This window comes from Bidens hawaiensis, unplaced genomic scaffold (genome assembly GCF_021521415.1).
Source record: "Bidens hawaiensis isolate Kalapana, Puna unplaced genomic scaffold, B.hawaiensis_p1.1 tig00027066_1, whole genome shotgun sequence".
NCBI classification, from domain to species: Eukaryota; Viridiplantae; Streptophyta; class Magnoliopsida; order Asterales; family Asteraceae; genus Bidens; species Bidens hawaiensis.
This window is the reverse complement of record NW_027494361.1, coordinates 167,152-188,821: the sequence shown is the minus strand read 5'-3', so window position 1 is coordinate 188,821 and position 21,670 is coordinate 167,152. Positions and strand designations below refer to the sequence as shown.

Here is a 21,670-nt window from a genome sequence, read left to right as displayed (position 1 = left end):
TTTTTATTACAACCTGTACATCTAATTGTTACAACGCATTCGCATTAGAGCATCACTAGTGCAACACATTCGTCCTTATTTCAAACCGTCAACTCAGCATTCTACAACAGATTTCAAATCATCATACTAAAACCATTATTTCTCTTTGGCAATTATTAAACGTCCTTGTTTCAAACTGTCACCTCACCATTTACATTTTCTTTTATTTAATTGGTATTGATTTAAATGTATATGTGTGTTGTGGAATAAGACAAATGTGAGTTGAAACTTAGATAGACCCGGTTCTTCCAAGTTTTTCCCATAAATTATTATTGTCAAGCATTACCACTATAATGGAGTTAAGAGTTTGTTGCTTCTGTTTTTTATTTCTAACAGGACCAACAAGAAACCCTGACACTCTTATTGGTACTCAAAAGCTAAGGTGACAATGAAATGAGATGCTCTTATTGGTACTTAAAAGCTAAGGTGACAATGAAATAACAAGTTAACAATTAAACATTTTAACTCAGTTTGGGACAATTACAATTGTCTGATGTAGCCTTACTCTTGTACAATTGTACAAAACATTTAAAATTTAAACGAGACCATGATAGCTTATCTTGTTTAAAAAGTATTATTTAAATAATTCAACCTTTTCCAACATGGTAACACGACGACTATTAAAAAAAGGTTGTCTACATCTTTGCAACTGGAATTTCCTTACCATAAGGGTTTCACATTTAAAATAGTACAATTATAATTATTCGGAACGCACTGCTAGATGAGAGTTAAGCAGAATTCACCCCTACTTTTCATGTCTACCATCTTCGGAAATGTCTTACTAACGACACGACATTTGTATCGTTGGAGGACATCGAGGCTGACAGAAGTTTGAATTATGGGGGAAAGCCTATGACTATCATTGACCGAAAGGAGAAACTGTTGCGCAACAAAACCGTGGTCAAGCTAAAAATCTAAGGAAGCATTGGAAGGGATTCCAAGGCTACATGAGAATCGGGAGAGGAAATGAAAAAGCTCTTACTAGTTTTTTTCTAAGGTGTAACATATTTCGAGACCTCTTGTAAGAATGGTGGATTTATGATAGCCAAATTTTCATTCAAATAAAACTAGTAGTTAGACCCGCCGTGTTGCGGCGGTTGATGTAAAGTTGGGAAAAAGATACACTTTTATGTTACGAAAACACAAACTTATCACTAATTTGTTAGAGCGCATATGCAAAAGCACTCAATTAAGTCTTCTGTGTCCAAGTAAGCTCCAAATAATTGTTGACTGAACCTTCTGATTCTCATCCATGTTTGCATGACCAACTGTATTATTTGGGTTACCACCTTCAATAAAATCAAACAAATGGATATTAAAATCTAAACTAAATAAAAGAGACCTAATAATAAGAAAATATTGGTATACAATAATACCCTCTTTGTTTTAGTCATGGTAAAAGCACGATGGGTGGTGATAGCAAATTAAGTTTACTCCTTGTTCATGGTTTTACAAACATACTTTTATAGATTCTATTATTAATATTTTGCCATAAGGCCATTCTCCATGTTGTCACAGGATCTGAATACCTTACTCACATAGGTGAACTTAAATTATGTAACTATCTGCAATATATATTGCGGTACATTATGTATAATGTACTGGAATCAATGACGACAGTTGTTACCTGCACCTGCGAACCACCACTGATTGGCCCTCTCGTAGGCGACCTGAAACCTAGCACCACATGGCTTATTGATTAGTTTTATACAAAATATAGCATCTATAGACACTAAAATAATAAACACTTACTTTTGCAAATGCAAGCTGCAGTATTAGTTACAAATTGACCTATTAATGTACAATATGCAATAATGCTACCTGTAAGTGTTAACAATAGCTCCAAATAACAATCTGACAATTAACAACAGCTAGAAGTACCTTACCAGGAAAGTATTAAGAATGAACCTGGTGAACATAGTAGTCCCTAATCAGGCTCAACTTTCGTTGTGGCTGCAGTAGGAACCCATTTAATAGCAAACAACGCACAGAGGCGATGAAACATCACCGTCTAACCTCTTGCCACTTTTTCAAGCGTGAATCGATCACAAATGTAAAATTAGGGAATTGCAGGCTTAGCGCTTTCACCATTATCCTCCAGATGCTACTTCAAAATTAGGATGAGATGATTAGACTTGTCAAATAGCATAAAACAAAATCAAACCTCAAATGTGACATTCCTCAAACTAAACCTAGCATTTCATTTGATATGCACGTAACTTCAATAGGCAAGAAAAAAAAATGCAAGCACGTTCCTCAATTGTCCACAAAAAAGAATACATAAATACATGGAATCAACATTCGGAAGAAGACATCGTCCTCGGTAAGTTTGTAGACAAAAGCCTCCGATTAAATCCTCAAATCAAATCTTGCTTATGGAAACATAATAGAACAGAATTTCATATAATCGAATAGAATTATCCATTAGTACATAATCAAAACCCTCACCTTCACCAAACTAGCATTCTTCGTTTGCAGTGTTAACGGCCGTGGCGCACACAGAAGGTCTCTGTATTTGTATTTGTGTGTTCAGAAAAAGTAAATTAAGAGAAGGGTACGTGGAGCCCTCTTACATCAACATAAAAAGTACAACAATGGTTGCTAAAAACACATCACATATTTTTTGTGATTGACAAACACATGTTAAACTATTGGCTTTTTAAAAACACCAATAAGCCAATAAATATTTTCCAAACTCAATCCCAAACATGCTCGTGTGATAAGCAACTTGAAAAATATAATATATAATAATGAGAAGTGTAATTATTTATCTTGTGAAATAAAAGAAATGGGTAAGTGAAATTTGCAATTATGTAGTCAACACCAATATGCAGCTTGAGACCCCCAATTCCGTTTTTGGGTATTTGGTACCTTGACATGCAAAACCTGGAATTTTGCACCCTACCGTTACCCACCATGAGTTTTGGTCCTTTAAAAACTTTAAGACAAGGGGTAACCTGGTAACATCACACCTGAAGTTTAAAACCATAGATATTTTAACCTAGGGTCTTCATATTGAGACAATTCAAACCCCCGAATCGTTATCGTCATCACCTACTTCCTTCGCCGTCGTTGTTACGTGAGATTTAATCACCATCCTAGTTTGATTTCCACAATGGCAATTTGTATGCATGCAGTCTTCGACACCCCGTTGTCCATATGTAAATTGAACCTAAATCGAACTGAAATTTTAGTGAAATTTAACCTTTTGTAGAGAGTGTGGGTGTTGGGCTTATTGCCAGTTACGGCCACCTCCAATAGGCCCTGACAGTGGTGGCGAAGGGATGGTTGCATCTTAACTGCACGTTCCTGTTGGTGTGAGGATGGGAACTCATCGAGGTTTATGTTTTAGTTCAATAACTAGTTTTGTATGATCAAGGATATCTTTATCATAGTAGAGTAACTGAAATAAGGTAACCATAGTTTGTATGATCAAGGGTTTTTTGTTTGATCAAGGTATCTTGATCAAGCTTTCACTTTGATCACGGTTTGTAAAGAATGATTAACTACATATCTAAATTAATAAATGCATCTTGATCAAATTCATCACTTTGTTTTATATATGTTCATTTTTAATTTTTATGTTAGCTATATGTTAGTTGTATAGGTTGTGTGTGCATGCTTAATATAGTTAAGTAGATAATTGTATATTGATCAAGTTCACTACTTGTTAGTTGTGTGTATTAGGATTAATTAACCAAGTGGTCAAAGTAAAATATGCATATATTATTAATATTTGGTGGGAAAAAATGAGGGTTCAAAATTTATATACTTAAAAACCATAGAAACACAAAGTGCAGGGGTGTAATGGCCTTCTGACACGCATTCAAACATATGCTAAGCGGTTGGGTAACAATTGGAGGTCTCAAACTGCATATTGATGTTGACCATAGGGTTGCAAATTGCACTTACCGGTGTTATGACAACTAGGCAAAAGTTTAACTCGAGGAAGTTTAATTATTTATCTTCAGATTCGGATAACCATTTTTAAAAAATTCGAGATATCTTGAATAATTTGTATATCCGAAATACTTTAATTTTCTAAAAGTTATTAAATAATAAATATTTTGTATGGTTAAAACAAAACCAAAACAAAATTTAAAATCTCTAACCCAGGAACAGGTCGGCCTCTTTCAACCGTTTTTTTAACCTAACCTTAACCGACTGCTTGACTGTTTTGTATTATTCGTTGGTGGTGTCGATAAATTATTTTGTTGCAACAAGGAAAGAGAGGAAGAAACTAGTATGAGGTACCAGCCAACACCGAATATCGATAGCACCAATCAAAAGTCTGTTCTTGATCGGTTCAAGGTTTTGTTGAAGGAAAGAGAAGACGAAGATATCGTAGAAAAGTTATATGAAGCTGTTTTGTCGGAAGAGTTGGTCATCAACTCCATGGCCATAAATCATAATACTTGATCTCACCATAATTGCTGGAGACCATAGGGAACATGCTGAGGCTATTGCCAACGTAATTTGTGATAGAATTATTCAGGTATTTGTGTTCCGATATCTTACGAGTTAGGTCTAGTTATACAAATTTTCAAATCTTTGTATTTTGTTAGATACATGTATCTAAGAATATTTATATAAGGTTTGTGTTATCATGGATGTACGTATGCATGCGTTTGAGATATTTACGATATAAGGTTTATGTTATCATCGATACATGTGCTTGAAACAAGCAAAGTTATTGCTAAACACGAGAAAACGTGTTTAGAGAATCGATGCAAGTTTATCCCTTTCGCTTTCGATACATTTGGTTTCCTAGCCCGGGAGGCTGTGGAGTTTCTGAATAGGGTTTTCAGCGGGTCATGCAGACCCAAAGTTTTGTTTTTAGTAGGATCGTTTTGCTATTCAAAAGGGGTTACGGCGGCTTGTTGCCCATTTACTTGCCACTTTGTTGTAACCATTTGAATGCTTTTAATTTCAAATTATTCAGTTATCACATTATAGTCGTTCTACGGTTCTACCTAGCTGACTCCAATAGTTAATCTATTACAAGTTTTGTATGTTACACTAAATAGCTCACTGACTTACACTTTCAACCATAAGCCTTAAGTTTGCAATTTTTTTGGTCATTATAACTTTTGATTCTTATTATACCTACTTCTATATCAGTTTGTTTGGTTGTCTGCTGAAGTTTATTTGACCAAGTAGGTTCCTGTTGAACAAAAACTCCCTTGCTTATATCTTCTGGATAGTATTGTCAAAAATATTGGTAAAGATTACATAACGCACTTTATTGCTTGTTTGCCTCAGGTTAGTATATTTTATGTACATTTTACACTATACGGTTTCGGACAATGTCATTGTAAGAGTTATTCTTCTAGGTTTTTTTTGCGGCATACCACCCAAGTCTACGTCTTTCCATGCGCCATCTTTTTAGTACTTGGTCAACTGTGTTCCCGTCTTCTGTTCTAGGCAAGATTGGAAGTCAATTGCAGTTTCCCCCTTGTTCAACTTTAACTGATTTTGAATCTCCAAGACCGCCTCATGTCAATCCAAATTACTTGGAAGTAATTATCTTTTAAACTTAGCTTGTTTTGTTGTTACAATTATAAATAAATTGTAACGCCCGTTAATTCTGGTTTCAAGAATTAAAGCTTGTAGAGTATGTATAATTCTCGGGATTTATCTGACGTTTCTCGGAAGCCTTTGCGTCATCTCGGTACGTTAAACCATTTAACTTTCCTTCCATTTTGACTTACACTTCAATTTGGAGGGACTTGGATGTAACTTTTGTTTTTATATCATAAAACAAAACAAACCCTAACCCTAACTCCTACCAGCAGCCGATCGCAGCAGCTACAGCCCTCCCACCTCGTTTTCCATGCAGCTCCAGTCGAGTTCCAGCCCTCCCGAGTCTAATTCAAGGTCGGTATTAAGTGTCTACAACTATTTTACACCTTAATTGATCATATTAACGCGTTTATTGGTCGTTAAGATTGAGTTTTGATGATAACAGCTTGCTGACAGATTCGTATACGTTTATTGTAGGGTCTGTAACGCGATGTTAATCCACTGTTTTTGATCGATTCTTGATTCCATGATGTTCTACTTTGAGTCTAGTTTCCAGAAAGGTATAATACGTAATTTTTTGGACGAGATTTGAATGGTTTTTATGATTTTATAAAATCGAGTGTCAAAGCTGATGCGGGATGTTGGATTCTGGGCTGTCTTCCCGACATCATAACTCTTTTTCAACAAGTCCAAATTAGTTGGTTCCACTTCTGGAACTTAATATTTTGAGTTAAGAATCAAACCCAATTTGAATCGTTTAATTTGGTTCGGTAATGAATTTTATAAAAATAAAACCATTTTGTTGCGCGCTGAAATAGTTGCACATACCTTTCTGTGTTGGAAGAATTTTTATGATTTTTGTGTCCACTAGAAAAATATAATAAAAATATTTTTATAAACTTAAGATATTTATCTAACACTGGAAAAATTTTAATAATTTAATTCCACGTTTTTCCTATGTAATAAAATACATCTTTGCATGCTAAAATCTGCTTGTTATATTCGTTATTGATCGATAAGTTCGTTTTAGGCTTAACCGGTGGCTGCCCTTTCTCGCATCTTTCGGGGCTGTTATAATTGAAGTTCGTGCTCTGTCATCTTCTTAGGTATGTCACTTACATCATATTATAATTTCATGGCCAATGGAGGTGTCTAGGCCGGTCCATCGATTTTAGTTCGAAAACTAGGGTTTATCGGGTGTAGGATTGGCAATTGTTGAGTTTGATGCGTTAATCGATCGGATGACCGACCGAATCAGTTTGTACAGCCCGGGGGGGGGGGTTAAGGGTTGTGGAAAAATTATTTTTTTGATGCTCGGGGCTGTTGTGGTTAGTGCTTCGTCAATCGAGTCGGCGGTGCGCGAATTTTCGTTTAAACGTTAAAGTAAGAGTAGTAAAAAGGAACCGTCAACCCTATCAACTCGGGTGACATAATCTTGATGAATGAAAAGATTTAAAATGGAATTTGGTCCATTCGGGGCTGAGTCGTTTAACAAATGGTTTTAAGGTTTATTACACGCGCATTCGACCCGATTTGATTATCCTTGGGCCTTGGGCTAAGTTGTTGGGCCATGGGCCAAGTATTGGGCCTTGGGCCAAGTTTTTGAGCCTTGGGCCAAAGTATTGGGCCTTGGGCCAAGTTGTTGGGCCATGGGCCAAGTATTGGGCCTTGGGCCAAGTTGTTGGGCCTTGGGCTAAAGTATTGGGGCTTGGGCCAAAGTGTTGGGCCTTGGGCCAAGTTGTTGGGCCTTGGGCTAAGTTGTTGGGCCATGGGCCAAGTGTTGGGCTTGAACGGCCAATTAGGCAAGAGCGTTCTTACGGTCTAGTTTAGTAACGTGTTGTGTATAATTTACAGGCCCTTGCTTGTGATTGTGCACTTAGGGATTTCCTAGCTCGTTGCAGGTGTTCGATTGATTCCAGGTGAATTCATGATGCCCTTTTTACTCTTTTTACTTTTGGGCTAGCATGCACACCTAAGTGTTTTCTTACATGATGAAATGTTTTAAACGAATTTATATAGGCTTGCTAGCATATGGTAAGCCTTGGGATGTTATATATATACACACACACACACACACACACACACACACACACACACATTATTGCTTGGCCTATATCTGGCGATGTTGTAGTCGTTTCGACTACTGATGTTGTGTATGCCTACTTTGTGTTTATATGCACTGATGTTACGTGTTTGGGTTGTACGTTTGCTCGACCCTGATGTTATATGTTGATGTTATATATATATATATGGTCTTATATTCCTTAAGGTTATACATATTACTTGTGGTCTAGGCTCGAGGTTGCTATTAGGCCTAGTATTAATTCCTACGATTTTTCCTGATGAAACGTTTAAACTATTTTATATAGGTTTGTTGGAATGTTATAATAGTATGTATATATATATATCTAAATTATTGTTTGGCCTATATTTGGCGATGTTGTAGTCGTTTCGACTACTGATGTTGTGTATGCCTACTTTGTGTTTGCATACGGATGGATAGTGATCTTGGCCGGGCCAAATTATACGACTCAGGTTCTTAAATCCTGTGGCGGGCCCTGAAAAGCCCGTGAGGGGGGAGGCTCGTGTGGCATGATCATCGGATGTTACGTGTTTGGGTTGTACGTGTACTCGACCCTGATGTTGTTACTTGGATGAGATGTTACGTGTTTGGGTTGTACGTGTGCTCGACTCTGATGTTATTATTTAATTGGATAGTATTTATAGGGATATAAATATATGGATGTATATAGATGTCTAAGTATGAACACTTAGTGTTGATGATGGCCTAACTGTTCGTATCCCGTATTATATTTAAACTCTTGGAATGTTTTATAGTCCCGTTTTTTATATTTTTAACTCTGGGAATGTTTTATAATCCCATTTTTATATTTAAACTCTGGGAATGTTTTATAATCATGTTTTTATATTTGAACTCTTAGAATGTTTTATAATCCCGTTTTTATATTTAAACTCTGGGAATGTTTTATAATCCTGTTTTTATATTTAAACTCTTAGAATGTTTTATAATCCCGTTTTTATATTTAAACTCTGGGAATGTTTTATAATCCCATTTTTATATTTAAGGGAATGTTTTATAATCCCATTTTTATATTTAAACTCTTAGAATGTTTTATAATCCCGTTTTTATATTTAAACTCTGGGAATGTTTTATAATCCCGTTTTTATATTTAAACTCTGGGAATGTTTTATAATCCCATTTTTATATTTAAACTCTTAGAATGTTTTATAATCCCGTTTTTATATTTAAACTCTTGGAATGTTTTATAGTCCCGTTTTTATATTTAAACTCTGGGAATGTTTTATAATCCCATTTTTATATTTTAACTCTTAGAATGTTTTATAATCCCGTTTTTATATTTAAACTCTTGGAATGTTTTATAATCCCGTTTTTATATTTAAACTCTGGGAATGTTTTATAATCTCATTTTTATATTTAAACTCTTAGAATGTTTTATAATCCCGTTTTTATATTTAAACTCTGGGAATATTTTATAGTCCCGTTTTTATAATTAACCCCTTTGAATGATTTATTTAAATGTCTATTATTAAAACTTGAACTCACTCAGCTCAAGCTGACTTTGTGTGTATGTTAGTATGAATTTCAGGTTTAGAAGTGGATGCTACCGCTTGGATGTGCTGGATGCTACTCGGGAGGTTGAAGGCATATCTAGTCGAAGAATTAATAATGCAAACTGTTTCTTTTAATTTATTACTTTAAGCATTTAAACTTTGGTTTTGGGTACTTTTCCTAGTTTTTGGGAATTTTGTTGTTATTTATTCCGCTGTTGATTACTCTGAACTGATTTTAATAAGATGAACATGTTTGGTTTTAAATTTTTAAGATTTTTGAATATGATTACCAATTGTAGGATTCCCGGTATTACATAAATACTCCTTAAATCGTTTCAGAATGCAAGAGCGGTTTCAGCTCCAAAGGTTCTTGATGAATGTGAATCTGTGGTCTCTTCACAGTCATTGGAGTCAACTAGTCATTCATCACCATTTCATGGTGAAGAATATTCTCTTAAAAGGGTTGTTGAAGGAGCATCAACATCTCATGGTGTAAGTAATGGATTTGATATGCAGAGACCGCGAGCTCTGATTAATGCATATGGGACAGATGAAAGGGCTATTACAACAAACCAAAAACTTCAGCATACTATAAACGGGATGACATGGCAGAATGCCGAAGAAGAGGAACTTGAGTGGGAACCTTTAGCAGACCGAGGTCGTGGTACTGATTTGTTTTCATCTAGAAAGGTTACCCCCAACAGTGCAGCAGTTTCATTAGGTAGTGTATATTTTTCATCTTCCTTTCTTATATTTGTTGTATGATAAGTTATGTTTAATAGGCATGCTTAAAACACAGAAGAAGAGAAATTACTATTTGGTTATTTGCAGTGTGATCGTGGATTAAAGCGGAAAAGGTCCGGATATCAAACTGAGCATTCAGTTTATCATCATCCATGAGAATCATTGAATCTTTCTCATGGTCAAAGGCCAGATGGCAATCACTTATCTTGGCAGCCTCCGCTAATGCCTTGTCACCCATTCCAAAAACAATTTGACTCGTTTAATTTGCCCGTGTCGTTTAATCAGCAAATCCCAGGACAGAACACTAGGTTCCCACCGCCGTCTCATTTAGTAACTTGACCTCAAAGATTGCATCCCTCTGTGGGGCATCCAGTTCCTGGCATGCCTTTCCGTGTCCCGGGCCCACCTCCGGTTCCCCAACTCCCTTTATCAACTGCTTCCACTTCTGCCTTTATGGACCAAGGTCTACTCTCACTCAATAAACAGGTACATATAGATATATAATCTATCATAATCTACTCCACAAGTTGTACATATTTCTTAGTTATGTAATTTATATGTGTAGGATTCAGTTAGGCTCAACACACGCCACGAGTCAGCAATAACGGCTTTATATGCTGATCTTCCCAGACAATGCAAAACATGTGGACTCCGCTTCAAGTTGCAACAAGAACATAGTAATCATATGGATTGGCATGTGACTAAGAACCAGGCATCAAAAAACCGTAAGCAAAAACCGTCCCAGAAGTGGCTTGCTAATGTTAATGTGTGGCTTAGTAGTGCAGAGGAATTAGCAGTTCCGGTATTTCTTCTTCCCTCTGAGAACGCTGTGGAAAAGAAAGACGATGATGACGTGGCTGTTCCTGCTGACTAGGATCAGAGTATTTGTGCACTCTGTGGAGAGGCTTTTGATGATTTTTACAGTGATGAAACAGAAGAATGGATGTATAGAGGCGCCGTGTACATGAATGGAGGCACCATAGTTCATGCTAAATGCAGGTCTTATTCTACTTCCTGATGATTTCAGACCGGTATGTAACTCTTTTGCATTTATTTATTTATAAATTCCTTGCTGCTAGTTATGTATCTCCATTTTCTTGCACTCGTATTTATGTGATTGAACAGATACATATAGTTGCATACTTGCATTGTTTATCACTTATCCACATTTACTTTTTATGTAATTTTTCTAAAAGTGATTTATTTGACCCGTTAGAGGGACTGAGTATAACTAGAATCAGCTTGTTTACCCATACATGTAGTAATTGACCCAAAAACTAGGGATGGCAAACGAACCCAAACCCAACCCGATGGGCAAACCCGAAGCATATTCATGATGGGTAATATGTAAACTACTAATTCACTATTTTTTTTAATGCTTTTATGCTTTATAGTAACTGCACTTTTGTCGAATTTCTTAAGTTATTCAATATCTTCTGGTGATGGAATTTCAAATATTACTTATGCAACTTCTTAAGTATGAAGAGAAACCGATGGCGCCCCTGTTGTAACAGTTTTAAAGATTTTCATTTTTTTTGTAGGCGTTTACTGAAGAGAGGATGCGTATTTAGCTGAGCATGTGTGATTTCGGCATTTGGGTCCATTTCTTTAACCCAGAAACGAGTTTCTTCATTTTAATCTTTATTCTTACATCTGCTCGAATGTACAGAAACAGGTTTCTTCATTTTAATCTTTGTTCTTACATCTGCTTGAATGTATGCAGTGGCGGTCTTGTATAGTTGGATTTCCCCTGCTGCATCGAAATGTCCCTTCACAGACTTTCCATTTTCGCTTTTTTTTAGACATTCCCGTGCGAAAATGATTAAGATTTGGATAGGCTTTTATTTCCACTAGTTGTATGCATTTTGTTCTTGTAGGGAGGGTAACATTGCTGATAAAACTGATGAAATTCCTGTTGAAGAACCTGACCTCAACATGTTTTGACTTGAATTCAATTTGATTGTTACAGCAGTTGACTTTTTTCCCAGCTCAGTTTATGTTCAAAGATTTTTACAGTTTTATAATATGCAATTTAAATGTTTTGCTACATAAAATGCAGTTATTTTTATGATGAAATGATATGCAGACCTTTATTTCTTTTACTATAATATGCCTGAACCTTTACTTCAACTTTTACACATGAAAATATCAAAAGGTTAGAAGATTAATAACAAAATCAGATGTAGAAAATTTGATAGCTTAGATAGGTGACTTGGAAGATAATTTTATAAATACATAAACTCATACAAATGAAGAAAAATTTAATGTTAATGATACAGCGGGTCCTAGTACTAATAATAAAATCCCTTATAAGAGATGAAATCATGTAGACCAACACAAGGTTATACTACAGTAAAATCAACAATAAAAAGTGAAGATAATTATAAGCCTTATATCAAAATTCAAAATATGAAAAATGAACCAGTTAATCCATTTGTGTTAGACCCCAAACCGGGAGGTCCTGCCGTTGACATTTTATAAGCAGCATAGTTCAATACTGGAATAATAGAACCATAGCAGCGGAAACATTCAAACAACTTAGCATTAGCATTATAACAGTTGGATTGACCCCCATGCTGAATCTTTGTCCGAAAGCATTAGCAAAATTCAAATCCAATATTTCAACGATGATATGTACACGTAAACAGCTTAACTGTTTAATCGTCTCTGTCACCTTAAGAGGCAAAGAAACCTTCTTTGATATTTATTATAACAAATACAGTGCTCCCTTTCAATTTCAAAACATTGCCTTTTGGTGGTTGATGTGTGACTCCAACGCTCACTTTGATGGAAAATGACTACGGTTCCATGTTTGAACCTCCATCTTAATTATTAATTAATTACTTTAGAAGCCATTTGTTCTTGTACCAGGTGACAGCAATAACATATAGAAAGATGCCACCAATTGTTCCACCACCAACAGTGAACAAAAACTTGCGCATGCCGGCTTCCTTCTCAGCGGGAGTGTCTCCATTAAACAGTTGAATGTTGATGTTCATCCCAAAGGCTCCAGCCATGACTACAAGGGCACCCACTATTAGAGTCATGGTTGACAGCATCACACCCATTTGCAGAAGATGGTTCTGCTTGTCATCCAACATTATGTTGATGTAGTCTTCCGTGTCGTCCACATATTCCCCTAGCTACCAAATCAAAAATATGTATCAAGCTGTTAAGAAGATGTGAAACTAATTAAATTTAGTGAATTATATAATACCGTCGACAATTTATTGAATGTGCCATCTATCTGAACAAAGTAGGCCTCCAACAACATCTCCAGTTCCTCAACATCACGGTGTTTGTTGGCGATACTACGTGCAATGCTAGTTGGGGCTCTTCCACTTTCATCGTTGCCTTTCATAACTCTTAATACATAAAAAATAAAAAATAAAAATTCAAACATTAAGTTACACATAAGCTAGGTTGATTGGATGCATATCCTAACCTATCATCCTGCATTTCTGATTCATCCACATGATCATCAGGTTTGTTATAGTCAACCAGTTTATCAGTCAGATACATTTGAAACATATCTTCATCATCATCAAGCAAGTGCTCTAGTTCGTCCCGAACCTACTGAAATCAATTAATCAATCACAAATATAGCTAGTATGGATATGCATACATACATACATATGCTTTAAGATCAGTCACAAACCTTTTGAACGCGCCCTGTAATATCAACAAGCCTACTTTTAATCTGTCGAACACGCTCCAGATTAAGAGTACTAATCTTTGTGGTTAACTTATCCAAAGCTGAATGGGCTTCTTCCTCCAATGTCCTTGCCTAGTTTATTAATGGTAGGCATATAAACATAAAACTAATTAACAAAGTGGAGTGCATATATATAACAGCAAGCAAGCAACCTCGTTGCCCAAGGAACCGCAAGCTGCCTCTACGCAGGCCTCGAGTGCAATGAACTCGAACTGAAGAAGTTTCGGTCCATCAAGAGCGTGTATTCCCTCTTCACTTGCATCCATCCCCTCCTGTTACAAAATCATCTTAACATTAATTTTAATCAAACTCGTAATCTTCTGAATAGTTTGCATTAACTAAACCTGAGGTGCTGTTGCATGATGATGACGCAGGATACGTCGTTGGAGTAGTTGAACGAAAGGAGCAACGGAGGGGTCTTTGGAATTAAGCAAAAGCACCTCATGTGCGGTAATGATAGCCTTAATATGCTCCAGGTTGATGACAATGGCTCGTTCCCGGCCAAGCAAGGTAGAGGGGTACGATAAAATAGGGTCCAGGATACGAAGATCGCGCGCAGGTAGGCCTGTCTGCTGCATCACAGTGTACTTACCGGCCTCCACCACTTGGCCCTGGCCTGTGGAATCCAGGAGGAGCCATTGCCTCACTCCGGAGGCCTTCTTTCTGAGTCCACCAGAGTTCAGGTTTCGTGCGGGCTCCTCTTCTGACATCCCGCTTAATTACCTGTCTCTCTATTGTAAAATGGATCCTTTTATTTGTCAATTATAAAATAACAGATAATCATATCTTTCTGTTTCTTTTGTTAAAAAAAAATCACATATATTGACAGATTCATTAGTTTATATTATATTTTAAAGCTCTATGGTTTTCAAATTTAATATATGCACGCATGTATGTATGTATACCTTGACTGAGTTCTTTTCTTGTAAGTCTATGGTGAAATATATATGTACATTTGAGAATGTGAACAACTTGGGCTCGCCCTTCGGATCAAACACATATCGCAGCTGCAAACACTATATAAAATCGTTCAGGGAAAAAAAACATCCAAAATCAACAACCATCTTATTGTAGTCCTAAAACTGGCAACAATTAATCACCATTAACCCGAAAAAAGTAGATACATGAGAGTGAGTTCGGTAAGTGTTTTAAGTGTTTTTGATGGACAGTCATTGTCATTTGATAAGTGTTTTGAATAAACAAAGAAATGTTAATAACGTAAAATCGGCTAGACAATGTACAAGAATTCAACATATGCTAATTAATTAGCCCGAACACGACTAATTTAATGCTCTAGGAAATCAAAAAGCACATACATTGTAATAAATCAGACGAAAAGTTATTTATATTAACCAAAGAGTCAATTACTGATAACTAGAGATGGAAAACCGAATTTGAACGTTTGCAATAAACAGAAAACGATTAGTAGGAGAAAGAGAACACCGTAATCGTTGGGTGCAGGCTTAATTTTGACTGTTTCTAGGGTTAAAAGGACGGTTAAGTTTAACTGAATGCTCCAACCGGCTGCATGAAAGCTTTATTACAAGGTCTAAATGAAAATGATTTAAACAAAAATAAATTAACCATGACCGATTATAATGTGTATTAATTAATGAGTGTTTCAAATGCTATTAACGTTTGGGTGTGAAGTTAATCATGTCGTTTTAGATGCCTGTGAAATGTGCATCAAGGCACATAACTTTGGAGATATAATAAGTATTTTTCAGGTTACATATTTTCATGCACAATTCGTCAAGCAAATAAAAAGGTATTGTGTAACATAAACAAATATCATTTCAAGATGTATATAGATCTTATATCAAGGAAAGAAATCCTAGAAGATTAATAAAAGTGATGTTCATACATATTTTTCATAGATACAAACACTTAGTCTTAAGAGACTAGAGACTGAAATGATAAAAAAATGAAAACCAAGAAAAAAAAAGTTTAGAGAATTTCACCGATTCAAAAACAAAAACCTTAGATATGTACCCAGTAAAATAAAACTTTACTTTAAAGCTTGAGGAGCAAAATGTCATGGATTTTGTATTTTGAAGGTTATTTGTCTAACTACTAATATCGCATTTCGGAGAACATGAATCCTAGAATGCTAATATCGTAACAAAATTGTGTCATTTTAAAATAACGTTTGCCATTATTAGTGTTGTGGTTAGTATATTTTCGGTTGAATCTTTAATATTCATTTTATATGTTAAAAGTTATAGAGATATATACTTCTTTCTTCATTTCAAATTCAAAGTTTGTGAATCACCAGCTACAAATAATAATTTTAGAAACAGTCGTTTTAGTTGTATATACGAATGGAAAAAACAAGTCTTCTCTATTGTTTACAATGTCAAGAAAAAAAGTAAGTGTCGCATCTTAGACTTGGGCTATATCAAAGCTTAGAGAATGTATGTAGATAATTCAAATCTAGCAATTATATCGGAAAGAGCGCATCACTTGGCATGACGATCTGGATAGTGTGACAACATTTTGTGGTATTTGTTGTCTGCATTTGATGATAAAAATATGGTTAAAACTATAAAGACAAATAAACGCACATACATGTTATGGAAGACATGTAGATTTTGAAAAGTATTTTTGTAATATCATTGGAAAACCCCACTTCAATATTGAATATGAAGGATTCTTGGTTCAATTCAATAAATGTCATGTCTCAAAATAATCAACAAAATTCGGACTTAATGACAGTGGATGAGAGAAGAAATTCTAAGTAAAACATTCTTAAACGGGAGCGGTACTAGCATGTCATGTCAAACCTTCATAAAAACTTTTATCTGAACAATCAAAATCAAATTCACGAGCTCCTTGTTAGAAAAGCGGACTAGCGTACCAAAAAGATCTGAATCCAAACTATAATTGTCCGAAATTCCAAACCCGGAATATAAAAAAATGAATATCCGAATAAATATATTACCAAAGTTATTAAAAAAAAAAAAATAAATATTATGATATCGTTTTTCAATGAGGGGTGTGCACCTGTATGTATGTATATATATATAGGAGTTATTTTGACGCTGCCGCCGACAATACGAGATCCGATCTCTCCTTGTTATCAGTAGAGCGATCTACTACTATTACTACTACTCTCCGATCCATTCTCCCCGCCAGATCTCGATCCTTAAGGTATATCCTTCTTCTCTTCTCAAACCCTAGCTTAATTATTAATTTCACTCTCAGTTTTAGCTAATTAGGTCATTTGCGGCTGCATACACCAAATTATGTTTTCAGATCTGATATTATTCAACTGTGAGACTTGATCTCTCCAATTGGATGATGAGGCTCGGACACCTATATGTTATGTTTGTTTGTTACAGTGCAATGGCTTCTTATGAATCTGGAATTGTAATTTCTAGGTTATTAAACATATATATGTGACGTTAGCTATTCGTTTCTAAATTACTGATCCATCTCTTGGTGACATGCTTGCTTTGGATATGTCACACTAGTTATGATATCTGAAATATATCCAATTAAATGATGTTTGTTTTTCAATGATTATTATTTGATGCTTCGGATTTCTCATCCATCCTATTCATCCTGCATATGTATGTATATGATGCTTCGGATTTCTCAATAGATATGTTCACACACTAAATTATGTTTTCAGAATGGCAGATCGGATATTGAACTTGTTATCCTTCATATCCTTAAGATATTGATCTGTCCGCGTGTATGTGTTTGGTAACCTGCGTATGTTAGTTACGCTGCAATGACTTCTTAAGAATCTGTAATTTTAATTTCTAGCTTATTTGGAGGAAATCCTTCCAGTTGGAACAAACATAGTTCTGTAATGTTAGCTATTGATTTGCATGTTATTGATCCATCTCAGTTTTTCTTGATGATATGCTTTGGACATGTCACGCTAGTTATGATATCCAAAATTTGAACTTGTGTTTTTGTTTGGAATGATATTTCTAATTAAGTTTTTGGATCTAACTTGAGTGAGTGATTTGTTTCAGAAGGGATGGAGAAAACATGCTCTCTACTTGTCCACTTTGACAAAGGGACCCCTGCGCTTGCCAATGAGATCAAAGAAGCACTTGAAGGGCATGATGATGCTGCAAAGATTGACGCCATGAAAAAAGCCGTTATGCTTTTGCTCAATGGTGAAACGCTACCACAGCTTTTTATCACAATTGTGCGCTATGTCCTCCCGTCAGAGGATCACACTGTTCAGAAACTACTGCTTCTTTATCTAGAAATCATTGACAAGACAGACTCGAGAGGAAAGATCTTGCCTGAAATGATCTTAATCTGCCAGAATTTGAGAAACAATCTCCAACATCCGAATGAATACATTCGTGGTGTCACTTTGAGGTTTCTTTGTCGTCTGAATGAGACAGAGATTATTGAGCCCTTGATCCCGTCTATACTGGCTAATCTTGAACATCGACATCCATATATAAGGAGGAATGCAATACTTGCTGTAATGGCAATTTACAAGCTTCCGCAAGGTGACCAGCTTCTAGTTGATGCCCCGGAAATGATTGAGAAAGTTCTCTCGACGGAAGCAGATCAATCAGCCAAAAGAAATGCTTTTCTCATGCTTTTCACGTGTGCACAGGAACGTGCTGTTAATTACCTTTTGACCCATGTTGACCGAGTGGCTGAATGGGGAGAATTGCTGCAAATGGTTGTGTTGGATTTGATTCGTAAAGTGTGTAGAGCAAACAAAGGGGAAAAAGGCAAGTATATAAAGATTATTATATCACTGTTAAATGTTCCTTCTGCTGCTGTTATTTATGAATGTGCTGGTACACTGGTGTCGTTATCATCTGCTCCTACCGCAATTAGAGCTGCGGCCAATACCTATTGCCAGCTGCTGCTCTCTCAAAGTGACAACAATGTGAAACTTATTGTTCTTGATCGTTTAAATGAACTCAAAGTTTCTCACAGGGAGATTATTGTTGATATGATAATGGATGTACTCAGGGCTCTTTCAAGCCCTAATCATGATATCAGAAGAAAAACCCTTGATATTGTTCTCGATTTAATCACTCCAAGAAACATCAATGAAGTTGTTCTTACTTTGAAGAAAGAAGTTGTAAAAACTCAAAGTGGAGAATTAGAAAAAGATGGCGAGTATCGCCAAATGCTCATTCAAGCAATTCATTTGTGTGCTATTAAGTTCCCTGAAGTTGCAAGCACAGTTGTGCATTTGCTAATGGATTTCTTGGGTGATAGTAATGTTGCTTCTGCAATGGATGTAGCTGTTTTTGTGAGGGAGATAATTGAAACAAACCCAAAACTGAGGGTTTCAATTATAACAAGGTTATTAGACACTTTTTATCAAATTCGATCTGCACGTGTTTGTTCTTGTGCTCTTTGGATCATTAGTGAGTACTGTCTTTCACTATCAGAAGTTGAAAGTGGGATTTCAACAATAAAACAGTGTCTTGGAGACTTACCATTTTACATGGCTTCAGAAGAAGGGGACACTAAAGATTCTTCAAAGAAATCTCAACAAGTTAACTCCATTACTGTGTCATCTAAAAGGCCAGCTATTCTTGCTGATGGCACTTATGCAACTCAGAGTGCAGCTTCTGAGACCGCCTTTTCACCTCCTACTGTGGTCAACACAACTTCAGCTTCAGGGAACTTGAGATCTTTGCTTCTAACTGGTGATTTCTTCCTTGGGGCCGTTGTAGCCTGCACATTGACAAAGCTCGTGTTGCGTTTGACAGAAGTACAGCCATCAAAGAGTGAAGTTAACAAAGCATCCACTCAAGTTTTACTGATTATTGTTTCAATGCTACAACTTGGGCAATCCTCATTTCTTCCACATCCGATTGATAATGACTCTAATGACCGAATCGTTCTTTGCGTAAGACTGCTATGTAATCCAAGTGAAGAAATTAAGAAAATATGGTTGCGGTCTTGCCGTGAAAGTTTTGTTCAAATGCTTGCTGATAAACAACTGAGGGAAACAGAAGAGCTTAAAGCGAAAGCTCAGGTCTCATATGCACAACCTGATGATCTCATTGACTTCTACCATTTGAAGAGCAGGAAGGTATGAATACTAATTGTTTCATTTTGTTCTATGGCGGTTGCTTTAGTAGACATGATCACATTTAGCGATTCATGTTCAACAAGTCAGATTTTATTTCTCTTCATATCTATCTTTAACTTTCACAAGAGCTGAACAAATTCCCATGCTTAGTTATTGAGAGACAACCAAATTCTAGTAATATATTAGTTTTGACAAAATCTAGTGCTTTCTCACCATGACCAAATTTTTGTGATTGATTATTATTCCTAGTTCTTATGAAATTCTCACGCATAATTAAAAGTTATTTAATTTGTATTTTGATTATTTGGGAATTTCAAGATGTTTTTGAAAAGGATGAGAAGCTTTAGTTCAAGTTTTGTTTCACCTGGGCATGTCCCATTTCTATTTAATCACTCGACTTTTTGGCGCAGAGCATGAGCAATTTAAACCTTGTTATATTTGTTTTCAACTTTAGTTTTTGTTTACATAAACCAGAAACATATATCATGTGTATGCATGTAGAAGTCCCTTGATTTACATGATGTTGGCACTAACTTATTGCTAGTTTGGTATTTCCTCTTTAACCATGATTATGGAAGTCATTTACGAGTTTCTGTGTTGCTGAATTTATGGTTGAGTCTTATTCTGTTAATTACTGATGTTTATTCACTGAAAAAAACATGTTAACACAAGTGGTGTGTGTTATGAGGGTATTTATCTATAAAATGATAATTAATTGATGTTTTATGTAGGGCATGAGCCAGCTGGAGTTGGAGGATGAAGTTCAAGACGATCTGAAACGGGCGACTGGGGAATTTATCAAGGAAGGAGATGCTGCAAATAAACTGAACCGTATTCTTCAACTAACTGGATTTAGTGATCCAGTGTATGCTGAAGCTTATGTGACGGTTAATCACTATGATATTGTGCTTGATGTAACTGTTATTAACAGAACCAAAGAAACTCTCCAGAATCTGTGTTTGGAGTTGGCGACAATGGGTGACCTTAAACTTGTAGAACGTCCTCAAAACTACACTCTTGCCCCTGAGTCAAGCAAGCAGATAAAAGCAAACATCAAAGTGTCGTCAACTGAGACTGGGGTCATTTTTGGAAACATTGTATATGAAACTTCCAATGTCATGGAGCGCACTGTTATTGTCTTGAATGATATTCATATTGACATTATGGATTATATATCTCCAGCTGTCTGTAGTGATGCAGCTTTCAGAACAATGTGGGCAGAGTTTGAGTGGGAGAATAAGGTAATAATACTTGCAGTTTAATAATTAAAGTTTCTGGCTTGGGTTCTCACTAACTGATTAATTTCACCACCAGGTTGCTGTGAACACTGTCATTCAGGACGAGAAAGAATTCCTGGAGCACATCATGAAATCCACCAACATGAAGTGCCTCACTGCACCGTAAGTCATCATTACTTTGTGTGAATATATGTCTTTAAAGAAAAGAATAATAAATTGAATATTTCGGGTAGGTCTGCACTGGAAGGTGATTGTGGGTTCCTGGCTGCCAACTTATACGCAAAGAGCGTCTTTGGGGAGGATGCGTTGGTGAATTTGAGCGTTGAGAAGCAAGGAGATGGTAAGTTGAGCGGGTACATCAGAATTAGGAGTAAAACGCAGGGGATTGCCCTAAGCTTGGGCGATAAAATCACTCTCAAGCAGAAGGGAGGTGCCTAAATCAAATTGTGTTTTTATTTTTTTTCTTTCAATCTTGTTGTTGAGGCTTGGATAGAAGACGGATAATGGTATATTTTTGTTTGTGTTTAATTACTAGAATTTTATGATGCTACTGTTTGAAGTGAATTGCCAATGCATAATAATCTATGATTCCCTTATCGGTGGAGTTGGGTCAATTAGTTATTCAAAACCAAAATACTTTTCCAACGTCTTTTATCACGTATTGATACACGCGTTTTATCGATAATCAAAACTACGTAACACATGTCTACAAGTCACAACTGTAGTTTTCAAGCTATGCAATCTGCAGAGCCTATGAAGACTACTCTTACTGTATAAACC

General features: G+C 36.0%; 1 protein-coding gene and 2 pseudogenes across 1 annotated transcript; 2 read left to right on the top strand and 1 right to left on the bottom strand.

Moving 5' to 3' along the window:
* The first annotated feature begins 4,284 nt into the window (after positions 1 to 4,284).
* On the top strand, positions 4,285 to 10,003 carry LOC143574608 (polyadenylation and cleavage factor homolog 4-like; annotated as a pseudogene).
* A 2,737-nt stretch (positions 10,004 to 12,740) lies between these two features.
* Positions 12,741 to 14,325, bottom strand: LOC143574606 (magnesium transporter MRS2-3-like; annotated as a pseudogene).
* A 3,276-nt stretch (positions 14,326 to 17,601) lies between these two features.
* LOC143574598 (coatomer subunit beta-1-like) lies at positions 17,602 to 21,498 on the top strand. Its single transcript, XM_077059185.1, has 4 exons — positions 17,602 to 19,652; positions 20,384 to 20,893; positions 20,967 to 21,052; positions 21,124 to 21,498. Exons 1-4 carry the CDS (start codon positions 17,607 to 17,609, stop codon positions 21,326 to 21,328), a joined length of 2,847 nt encoding a protein of 948 aa, XP_076915300.1. The 5' UTR covers positions 17,602 to 17,606; the 3' UTR covers positions 21,329 to 21,498.
* The last annotated feature ends 172 nt before the right edge of the window (positions 21,499 to 21,670 follow it).